This window comes from Callospermophilus lateralis, chromosome 2 (genome assembly GCF_048772815.1).
Source record: "Callospermophilus lateralis isolate mCalLat2 chromosome 2, mCalLat2.hap1, whole genome shotgun sequence".
NCBI lineage: Eukaryota > Metazoa > Chordata > Mammalia > Rodentia > Sciuridae > Callospermophilus > Callospermophilus lateralis.
This window is the reverse complement of record NC_135306.1, coordinates 141,498,874-141,510,954: the sequence shown is the minus strand read 5'-3', so window position 1 is coordinate 141,510,954 and position 12,081 is coordinate 141,498,874. Positions and strand designations below refer to the sequence as shown.

General features: G+C 37.2%; 1 protein-coding gene across 1 annotated transcript in view; it reads left to right on the top strand.

The window, feature by feature from the left end:
* The first annotated feature begins 33 nt into the window (after positions 1-33).
* The window catches only part of Ankrd42 (ankyrin repeat domain 42), a 66,209-nt gene continuing 54,161 nt past the window's right edge, over positions 34-12,081 (top strand). Inside the window, exons 1-4 of the mRNA XM_076842062.1 lie at positions 34-60; positions 113-1,028; positions 9,258-9,421; positions 10,763-10,870. Coding sequence (XP_076698177.1) covers positions 34-60; positions 113-1,028; positions 9,258-9,421; positions 10,763-10,870 — 1,215 coding nt within the window. The remainder of the gene's footprint in view (positions 61-112; positions 1,029-9,257; positions 9,422-10,762; positions 10,871-12,081) is intronic.

Below are 12,081 nucleotides of genomic sequence, written 5' to 3'. Positions count from 1 at the left end.
GGTGAAAGGAAGGAAGTAGGAAGTGACGTATCAATGAGCAAACGGAAATTACCGCACCACGCCGGAAGTTTACTCGTTTCCAAGGCAACGGCTCCGCCACCATTCCCTCCAGGTGGCCGGAGTCGGGACGCTGGAAAGCGACTCAGAGGAAAGGGCTTCCGCCGACGGCGGCCGCCGCCACAGCGACTCGCGGGGAGTAGTAAATGAAGACGGCGGCCGCCGTACCAGCCATCATGCGTGGAAGGTAAACGGCCGACACGGTTCTCACGGCGCCCATTCCAGGGGAAGAGTTGCCGAAGCCCAGGGACTTTGTCTCACCGACAACAGGGAGAGAAAACGTGAAGAAAGCGACAATCGCCTCAAGGGCTCCTTGGGAAGAGTGGGTGAAGACGTCGGCTTCTCCCGCAGGGACTTGCGGAGAGTCGTTGGAGACATAGGCCACCACCGCTGTGCCTTTCGGGAGAGAGTCAAGGGAGATGGTAGTCACCGTCACAGCAGCTCTTGGGTGAAAGTGAGGGGAGACCACGGCTTCCCCAGCAGCGACTTGAGTTCAAGTGACGTCGGCGACCCGCACTCGAGCGACTCTGGTGCTACAGTCAGAGACCACAACCGCCGACTCAGTGGCTCTTGGGAGAGAGGGAGTGTGGATGGTAGCCACTACCCCAGTAGTTCTTGGGACGGGGTAAGTGAGGACCGCGGCTATGTGGCCAGCGACTCCTCGGGGGTGAGCGTTAGCGAAAACGCCAGTCGCCGTCTCCGTGGCTTCCGGGAGAGAGAAAGTGAAGACGAAGGTTCCCGAGGTAGGGTTTCTTGGGAGAGAGCAAGCCGGGAGGACTCTGGCTACCGTCCCAGCGACGACGACGAAGACGGCTGCAGCCGCTACAGTGGCTCCTGGGTGAGAGCAAGTGAAGACCGCCGCAGCAGCAGGGGCCTGGATTCCACTCCTCCCGGGAGTCTGAGGGATTGCACCATGCCTGGGGTGGCCAATTCGGGCCCTTCCTCTTCCTTTAAGGAGACTGCAAACACTTGTGAGTCAGACTATTTTGTTGGCTCTTGATTTTGCCACACTTCTTTTCACACAGCAGCCCACAGCAGCCCTAGCCTCTGCTGGCATTTTCCGTTTAGAGTAGTCACGCCTTCTTTCCCCTTCTTTATTTTCATTGATTCCCCAGACTATTCACCCATCGTCATCCTCCCTCATTTCCCCCTTTATTTTGATCTGCATCCTTTGAAACTTCTTGCTCAAATTGACATCAACTCTGGTTTAATCTTTTGGATCCTTTTAAGTTATTACCTGACTTCTCTGCAGTATTTGATCCTGTGGAGATAATAATTTAGGCTCACCTAGTTTTTTTTCTTTTCACTCTATTGGGTTTTCCTTTCCTTTGCTGACTTACTTTGCTCTATTCTTAAGTGTTGTTTTCTTCCCTTGATGGTGCCGTCTAAAAGTGGTCCCTTTTTTTTTTTCCCTGTCATGTACTGTGGCTTCTGTTCTGTGTTATTCATTCAACTCTTCATAAATATTTAGTGTCTACCGTGGGCAGTGTTGCAAGGAAATAGCATTAAAGAAGGCATAATCTCACTTATACTGACTAATGTGATAAGTATTGGAAAGGAACATAAAGTTCCATTGGTTTCATTATGGGGTGAGAAGAGGGTCAGAAAAAGCTTTCTACAGGCCTAACACTGAGGCCTGAATTCCACATCTCTCCTTTGAACTGCAAACTTAAGTATGCATCTCTTTTTTGGAAAACTTCCTTGGGCACATCAAGATTATGATACCCCAAATGTAATTTTTTTTGGGGGGGTGCTGGGGATTGAACCCAGGACCTTGTGCAGCAAGGCAAGCACTCTACCAACTGAGCTATATTTCCAGCCCAAAATGCAATTTTGCATCCATAAACTCTTATATCCCTTAATGTTTTCTATCTCAATGGCAAGATTGCATTCAAGTGACTAAGATACCTTGGATTTATTCCACTACTCTTTCCTTATTTCACCCACTATACTCATCCAAGTTCAGGTCATCCTTTTTCCATTACTATCTGTTGAATCTGTTTTCGTTTGTTTCACTGCTACTGTCTTAGTTGAGGGTCTCAATTATTCTGGTCTAAAGTGGTGTTTATGTTCTTACATAGTCTCCCTGACTCGCTAATCTTGCCGTTTTGCTCCCTAGTCAATTTTCTCACTACCAGCCATATAAACTCAGTGTTAAAAATCTGATCATTTAATTCCTTTTTTTTTTAAAAAAGATAGTACACTCTGTCTTTATATTTTAACTTTCTATTTCATTACCATCATACTTCTATCTCATTCTCCCACTTATTCTTCAATGTAGATTTTTTTTTTGGTAGTTAGGGAAATTGGAACAGGTTCTGTTTGTTTAGTGTGTATGTTTTAGTTCAACTTTGCTATAGCTTGAATCTGGAAATAGATCATCCTGGTTTCAATTTATCTTCTCTTTGACAATTGAGAATTGTCCAATTGAAATCTCTGCCTTCAATTTCCTTAGGTATAAAATAGTATCAGACTTAGCTTGCAGGGCTCAGATAACAGGCATAAAATGTCTGGTACAGTGTAGGTGATTAATGGATATTTGTTGAAAAAAGTTAGCAGAAAATGATATCTCATTACATCATTATGCTGGATTTTTGAATAATTTGCCAACAATGCTGACCCATAGTAGATGAAATGAGTGCAATTTAATAGAAATGTAACTGAATTGTGCCTGAGGTACTTTGGATTTTGTTAATAACACACACTAATTATACAAATTAATGGGATTCATGGTGATATTTCCATACGTGCACATATCACATGTTCATAGTGCCCATCCACTCTCCTTTCAATTCCCCCGCTCCCTGCCTGTGGCACCTTTCTCATTATATTTTTCTAATTTCAAATAACTTTTTTTTTTCCTTTAAGTTCCTCGTATGAAATACTTTCTGTGTCTGGCTTATTTCACCTAACATGATATCCTTCAGTTCCACCCATTTTGCTGCAATGATAGGATTTTATTCTTTTTTTTTTTTAGTACTTTTTTTTTCTTCACCCCTGCCTCAGACTTCTGAGTGCACAGCTCATTATTCTTCATTACTGAACAATACTCCATTGTGTATGTATACTGTATTTTCTTTATCCATTCATCTATGGATCGGTACCTAGGCTGATTCCATAGCTTGGTTATTGTGAATAGTGCATCAGTAAACATGGGTATGTTGGTATCTCTCTCTTTTTAAAAAACACCTTCTTTTTTATACCTTTATTTTATTTTTATGTGGTACTAAGAATTGAACCCAGTCCTTATAAGCGCTAGGTGAGTGCTCTACCACTGAGCCACAACCCTAGTCTTGTGTAGGTATCTCTTTTTGTTATGATGACTTCAGGTATATACCCAGGAATGGTAAAGCTGGATTATATGATAGTTTCATTTTTAGTTTTTTGAGGAATCTACATATTGTTTTATATAGTGACTGTACTAATTAATTTTCCTACCAATAGTTTATAAGCATTCCTTTTTTTCTACATTCTTGCCAGTGTTTTTTGTTTGTTTTGTTTTTTGCTTATTTGTTTTGGTAATATTCATTCTAACTGGGGTAAGATGGACCCCATTATAATCTGGTTTTGCCTTTCCTTAACAGCTAATGATATTGAGATTTTTTTCATGTTTATTGGCCATTTGTACTTCTTTTTTGAGTAATGTCTATTCAGTTCATTTGCTCATTTAAAAATTATATTACTTGTTTTTTATTGTTAAGTTTTTTTGGGTTCTTATATATTCTGGAATTATTCATCTTCTGTCAGATGAATAGCTGGCAAATATTTTCTTTCTTTACTATGTTGATTGTTTCCTTTGCTGTGTCGATACTTTTTAGATTGATGTTATCCCATTTGTCATATTTTACTTTTGTTGCCTGTGCTTTTGGAGTCCTGTCCAGAAACTCATTTCCTGTACCATTGTTAAGTACCAGTATCTTGAAGTATTTCTCCTATGTTTTCCTCTGGTAGTTTTAGAATTTCAGGGCTTTCCTTAAGGTTTTTGATTTATTTTTGAGTTGATTTTTGTACAGGGCAGGAGGAGTTAAATTTCAATCTTTTGCATGCAGATATCGAGTTTTCCCAACACTTTTTGTTAAAACATTGGGCTCTCTGTTCTGTTCCATTGGTTTATATGTCTATTTTTATGCTGTTATACTGCTGATTTGATTACTGTGGCTCTGTAGTGTGTCTTGAAATCAGGTTGTTTTGGCCACTTGGGATCTTTTGTACTTCCATATGAATTTTAGGATTGTTTTTCCTAGTTCTGTAAAGAATGCCATTAGTATTTTGAAAGGGATTGCATTGAATCTTTAAATCTCTTTGGAGAGATGAACATTTTAAAAAAATTTTTTTTTGAGTTGTAGATTTTGTTTATTTTGTTTACTTATTTCTATGTGGTGCTGAGGATGGAATCCAGTGCCCCACATGTGCGAGGGAAGTGCTCTACCACTGAGCCACAACCCCAGCCGACAGTATGAACATATTAATGTTATTAATTCTTTAAGTCAATGAACATGGAGGTCTTTCCATCTTTTAATGTCTTCAATTTCTTTTATTAGTGCTTGGAATTTTCATTGAATTTCATTGAAACTTCTTAGTTAAGTTTATCCCTAGGTTTTTTAAAATTGTTTTTGTGGCTATTGCAAATGGGGTTTCTTTTATGGTTTGTCAGCAAATTCATAATTGATAGAGAAAAACTACCCATTTCTGATTTTGTATTCTGCTATTTTATTGAATTCATTTGTCAGTTTCTAATAGTCTTTTGGTGGAGTCTTTAGGTTTTTCTGTTTAGAATCATATCATCTGCAAATTTGACTTCCTCCTTTCCTATTTGTACACCTTTTATTTTTTTTGCCCAGTTGCTACAACTAAAACTTCTGGTACTTTAGAGCAGTGAGAATGGACACCCTTGTCTTGTTCTTGATTGTTTTTTTTTCATGGTGCTTGTTATTGAATCCAGGGGGCACTGAAGCCACATTCCCAGCCCTTTTATTTTTATTTTGGGATAGTGTCTTTAAAAGTTGCTGAAGTTGGCTTTGAACTTGTACTTCTCCTGCTTGAGCCTCCTGAATAACTGGTTTTACAGGTGTGCACCAATGTGTCCACTGTAGTTCATAATCTCAGAGGAAATGCTTTCCATTTTTCCCTATTCAGTATGAGGTTGGCTATGAGTTTGTCATATATAGCCTTTATTATGTTGAGGTATGATCCTTCTATATCTAATTTTTTCAGGAATCTTATCATAAAGGAATGTTGAATTTTATCAAATACCTTTTTCTGACTCTTGAGATGATAATATGAATTAATTTTTTAATTAGGAAAAAATTTTTCTTTTGTAGGGTATTATTACTATGTCACCTTAGCTAATCTTGAACTCCTGGGCTCAAGTGATCCTTCTGTCAGCTTCCCAGATAGCTGGGAGTAAGGTATATATACCCAGATGATTTTTATTACTTTTATTCTCCATCTTATTTGTATTACATTTGTTGATCTGCATATGTTGAGTTTATTTATTTATTTATTTTTGCTATACTGCTATGCTATATCCCCAGACCTTGATTTGTTTATGTTGAATTATACTTGAATCCCTGAAATGAAACTGATGTGATATGATATATGATCTTTTTGATGTGCTATTAAATTTGATTTGCTAGTATTTTGTTGAGGACTTATGCATTTATGTTTATCAGAGATATTGGTCTCTTTTTTTGTTGGGTTTTTGTCAGGTTTTGGAAACAGGGTTATGCTAGCCTTATAGAATGAGTGTGGAAGGATTCTTTCCCTTTCAAATATATGGAATGGTTTGAGAAGGATTGGTGTTAGTTCTTTAAAAGTTTGGTAAAATTTAGCAGTGAAGCCATCTGGTCCTGGGCTTTCCTTTGTTGGGAGACTTTTTTTTAGTAATTCAATCTTATTCTTTGTTAATTGGTCTAGTCATGATTTTTATATTCTCTTGGTTCAGTTTACTAGTTCATGTGTGTCCAGTGATTTGTCCATTTCTTTTAGATTTACCAATTTGTCAGCATAGAGTTTTAAAAAATTATCCCTAGTGATCCTTTGCATTTCTATGGTAGCAGTTGTAACATCTCCTTTTTCAGATCTAATTTTATTTATTTAGCTCTTTTTTTCTCTCTCTTGTGTAATCTAGCTAAAAGGTTTGTGGATTTTATCTTTTCAAGAAACAACTCCTTGTTTCCTTGATCCTTTGTATTGTTCTTTTAGACTCCTTTTCCTTTATTTATTTATTATTTCTTCCCTTCTACTAATTTGGGGTTTGGTTTGTTCTTGTTTTTCTAAGACAATGAGATGTACCATGAGGTTGTTTATTTGAAATGTTCCTATTTTTTTGATGTAGGCACTTGATGCCATAAACTTTCAGTATTGCTTTTTCTGTATTCCACAGATTTGGGTGTGTTTTATTTCATTTTCATTTGTTTCAAGGAATTTTTAAAATTTCCTTCTGACTTTCTCAATGACCTACTGTTCATTCAAGAGCATGTTATTCAGTCTTTATGTATTTATAGAATTTGTAAAGTTTCTCTTGCTGTTGAGTTTTAATTTCATTTCATTGTGATCAGGTATAGGACATGATTTCAATTTTTTTTAATTTTAAAAACTTGTTTCATGGCCTAATATATGATCATTATAATTCTTCTGTTTAAAATTCCCCAGTGAGTCAGGCATGGTGGTGCATGCCTGTAATTCCAGCATCTTGGGAGGCCAAGGCAAGAGCATTGCAAGTTCAAAGCCAGTTCCAACAACTTAGGGAGGCCCTAAGAAACTTAGCGAGACCCTGTCTCAAAATAAAAAATAAAAAAAGATCTGGGGATGTGGTGAAGCTCCTCTGGGTTCAATCTCATGTATTAATCAATCAATCAATCAATCAATCAATCAATCAGTTAATCCTCAATGATTCTCCACTGTATGCTCAAGGGGAAGTTCTTTTTTTTTTTTTTTGTTATTTGTATTTTCACAACTTCTACCATAGTCTATCTCTTGTCTTGTTCAAGCCTCTTCTACTTTATGCTTCAGCAAGGACTTTTTTTTTCTTATTTTTAAAATTTAAACCATATCCTAATGTTCATTTTGTCTAGGATGCCTTTTCACTGCTCCCAACCTTACTTGATAAACTCCACTGCTCCCACCTTACTTGGTAAACTCCTGATAATTCTTGAAGTTTCATCTAAGATTTTACCTTCTCTGGGAATCTTTTTCTATTCCCTTGCCCTCCTGTTCTAGCTGAGTTGGAAGTTATCTGTGGTTACATACGTTCCTGTAAATATTTTGGTCATTGCTCTTACCATGTTATGTTTTTTTTGGCACCAGGGATTGAACTCAGAGGTACTCCACCACTGAGCCACACCCCAGCCCTATTTTATATTTATCTAGAGACAGGGTCTCACTGAGTTGCTTAGCACTTTGCCATTGCTGAGGGTGGCTTTGAACCCGCGATTCTCTTGTCTCAGCCTCCCAAACTGCTGGGATTACTTACAGGTGTGTACTACCATGCCCGGCCCTACCGTGTTATTTTCTAAATTGTGTTTATTTCTTCTCTACTAATCTGTGAATTTATGTCTTCATCTTTTATTTTATGGTTACATTAATTCTGAGTGAATGGTGTATGAATTAATGAGTGAATTTGGAAAGGAATGTGGTGAAAAAAATTCCATAAAATCATGGGTCCAAATTATGGAAGAGCACAGATCATCATTCAGAGATTTTGGACTTTGTTCTATAGACTAGCAGTAGCCAACGAGTAGCAGTTTGGAATCAGGGCTTGAAGTGATCAGGATAGTATCCTTGTACAAAATGGGAGTAGAGTGCGTAGAACACCATTTGTTGGTCTTGCTGTACTAGTTTAAAGAAAATGTATTTAATCCATGTCTATTTTCCATCATGTTTTTGTAATGCTTGGTACAAGATAGATACTCAGAAGGATTTTGAGTACATTTATACTGTTTTGCCAAGAGTTAATATGTGATTCTAGTACAAGATAAGATTCTAGCCTTACCAAATTAACATTCTACTGGATATGGTGCCTTGTGTCTGTAGTACCAGCCACTTGAGAGACTGAGATAGGAGGATTGATGAATCAGCTTGTACAACATAATGAGACCCTATCAAAAGTAATTAGAAGAAATTAATATTCTGATTATAAATATGTCAATACAAGTTAGTTTAGGTTAGTTGTTTTCAGAGTAACTTTTCAATAATTTTTTTGGGTTAGTTTTGCTTAGGGAATGTTTGCATTGAACTATGTACTCCTTCTTGATCCTTCAGTAACTGTCTCTTCATACTTAGATAATTTTTATTGCCTCTGGTTCACAATGCACATTAAATATTTCACAGAACAGTAAGCTCGACAATGCACTCTTGATGTTTAATAGGTTGAATTATAGAATATAAACCACTAGAGTGTATGCACTAAAAATTGTGACCAGCCATTTCTTTCTTATCATAAGACAAATAAATTAGAAAGAAAAACATATTGATAAAATATATCCATATGTGAGATAAGGCTCTGTAAACTTTTCTTCACTGGAAAGTAGGTCTTTTCCCCCCACTTACAGTATCGGGAATTGGACCAGGACCTTACCTATACTAGGCAAGTGCTCTACTTCTGAGCTACATTCCTAGCCCAGGGAGTCTATTTTTTGTTTTAAAGAAAACACTGAGCATATTTCAAAATGGTCATGTTCCCTTCCTCCATACCAAAGATGTGAGGAGATTGTTCTTCGCTTCTCGTAGTAGTATCCTCATGTTGCTTCTGAAGGTAAAATATATGAAAGTATAGGGGTTTCCTAAGACTTCCTAAGTCCCTGCAAGTTTCCCATTTTTAGGATAGTCATATTCAGCCTTGGCAAGTCATCAGAATTACTGTTCAAGTGCCTCTGCAGTTTATGTCTCCAGCACCTTATGTTCCAAGTAAGTTGAACTCGACTATATTTCTCTGTATTTAACTTTCTCCCCAGATTTATAATAGCAGTTTTCCCTGAGGCCTCAGCTCTCATGGACACAAGGAAAGTTGTTTATTTTCAGTGTATTCAGTTTTTTCCTATAAGAATATGAGTGCCAACCTTCATGTTCTTTTCATGTCAGAGCTAAAGCCAGAAGTCTAATGAAAATGTTAATAATAAATGTCTTTGCAGTAAATTTTTACAAAGCTGAAATGATTCATAGTTCTATAATAAGTCTCAACCAATTTGATTTTTTAATAGGTGCCAGGAAGAAGGTACATTTTGGTAGCATTCATGATGCAGTACGAGCTGGAGACGTAAAGCAGCTTTCAGAAATAGTGGAACGTGGAGCCAACATTAATGAAGTTGATGTTCTCCATAAATTTACCCCTTTGCATTGGGCAGCACATTCTGGAAGCTTGGAGGTAAGAAGCTATGCATATTATAAGGTAAGTTTACACCTATAGCAGTTTTGTAATTTTAGCAGACCAGGATGAGACCTTATGCTAGGGACTGCAAATAGTTTTCCTTTCAATTCAGTCTAATATTTAGATATTCTACTGTACTAGGACTTTATAACAAATTATCCCAAAACTTAGGGTCATAAAATAACTGTTCATACTCATCAGTGAACCAAGAATATGGATTCCAGGGACAGTTTCTCTCTTTTGTATTACATCTGTGACTTTAGCTGAAAGATTTATGTCTGGGGCTAGACTTTTTTGAAGGCTTGTTCACTCAGATGCTGGTGGTTATTCTGGCTTAAATGGGGCACTTTAATGTGGGCCTTTCTGTGAGATCTTGCCACTTGGGCTAGTTTGGGCTTTGGATTCCAAAGGTAAGCATAGAGCATAACTTATAGAAGATAACATCATGAATACTCATCATAACATTTTTTCATGTAATTAATTCAGATTTTTAGAAAAGAGGTAGAATATTGTGGATATATTTAAAGTCCCTGAGCACTCTTCTCAGTTGTCATTCCTTCCAATTCCAGAGATAAATGTTATACAGATTTTGGTGTTTATTAGTTTATGTAAATCTTTTTTTTTTTTTTTTTAGAGAGAGAATTTTTTTTTAATGTTTATTTTTAGTTTTCAGTGGACACAACATCTTTATTTTTAAAAAATTTTTTTTATGTGGTGCTGAGGATCGAACCCAGCACCCCGCGCATGCCAGGCAAGCGCGCTACTGCTTGAGCCACATCCCCAGCCCTCTTTTTATTAAACTGTGTACAAGGCCAACTAGAATTTTTCTTATGATTCAGTGTTGTATGTGTGTGGCGGGGGGGTGGGGGCGGTATTTAAGCTACTACATTTTCTCAGCCTGTAGGCCACAATAGGTCTATTCACACTGCTGTTTTTCTTTTTTATCCCTGACATATGCATATAGACTGCTTTCATAACTAGCGTTATTATTTGTAGTTTCTTCTTTGTTTGGACTTATCTACTTCATGTAATCAAATCGGGTTCAGAGACTCTATCAGTTTGTATGTCTCAGTTGAAGTAAACAAGCAATTTCACTTTGGCCTGTTGGTGGATTCCTCTCACATTCGAGAAGTATGTCTCTCATGTGACGTGTGACCCTGGGTGGGTGTTCTCCTCGTTGTATCCTCCCACATCCCTGTTTGATCTGTACTGTTGGCACCATTTTCATCATTTGTGGTTTGGATTATAGATTTCTCCTAATTTCATCAAAACTGGAGTTATCAAAATGCTAAAAACATCTTCCTTATCACTTGTTAACATGATTGTTTTCCTAATTAGTGTCTTCATTGGCTGCTGTGGCATGGAGCTGATATCACACAAGTAACCACAAGAGGCTGGACAGCAGCTCACATAGCTGCAATTAGAGGTCAAGATGCTTGTATGCAGGTAATAATATTTTGGTTACTTTTTAAAAATTCAGTGAGTTTAATTACTTTAGCATAGTTCTGTTGGGCTATTGCTATTATTCTAAATATTTTATCTAATAAACATAGTTATATATTCTAAACAAAAACAGTGGATTCCACAACTCAGATATTTTGATACCAACTATTCACTTAAACAAATGATATGTGATTAGAGATCCTTTATCTCTAAAATATTTGGCTGCTTGGGTTGTTTCAAGTGATGTTATAGTTGTGCCAAGATTATCTCCTGAAGTTTGCTGCTGTAGTATGAATGTGCCCGCCCCCCAAATAAATATGTTGAAATCTTAACCCTCAAGGTCATGGTATTAGGAAGTGGAACCTTTGGGAGGTTATTAGATTATGAAGGATCTGGCCTCATAAATGGGGTTAGTACCCTTATAGAAAATTCCCTTATAGAGCTAGGTAAAAATAAAGTTGGTGTTTATGTGGAAAAGTCCCTAACCAGACACACAATCTGCTAACATCTTAATCTGGGTCTTCCTAGCACTCAGAACTGTGTACAATAAATTCTGTTGTTTATAAATTACCCAGTTTAAAGTATTTTATTATAGTAGCCTGAACAGACTAAAATACTTGCCATGCTTGAGTCTTTACTAATGTATTTCATGGCTAGGGTAACTCCTTAATATGTGGTAGAATCTAGTTTATTAGAGAAACTAGATTTGATTGATGTACTAAAATAGACTGGTATTTTATAGAGTCATATAAAAATATTTCCTTCCTGTAAGACTACTGAGATTATCTTTGAAGTGACAAGAGCTCTACTCATTAAATTACAAAACAAAGTCTGTGATTAAAGTTCTGATGAAAAGTATAGATGAGAAGAATTGTATGATTTAGGAGAAGGTAGAGGAATTATAAATTGAAGAAATAAAATGTCAGCTAAGCCAAAAAGAATAGGTTGATCTTAGGATGGGGCATGTAGCTTAGTGGCAGTGTGATTGCCAAGCAAGCGCAAGCCCCATAACCACCCAAAGTTCAGGGGTTCATTCTTTGTATTTTACATTTTGTGCTTGGATAAATGTATAATGACATATATCCACTATTATGGTATCATTCAGAATAGTTTCACTACCCTAAAAATCCTCTGTGATGCACCTATTTGTCTTTCCCTTCCCCCTAACCCCTAGCAACCATGAGTCTTTTTATGACCTACATGGTTTTGCTTTT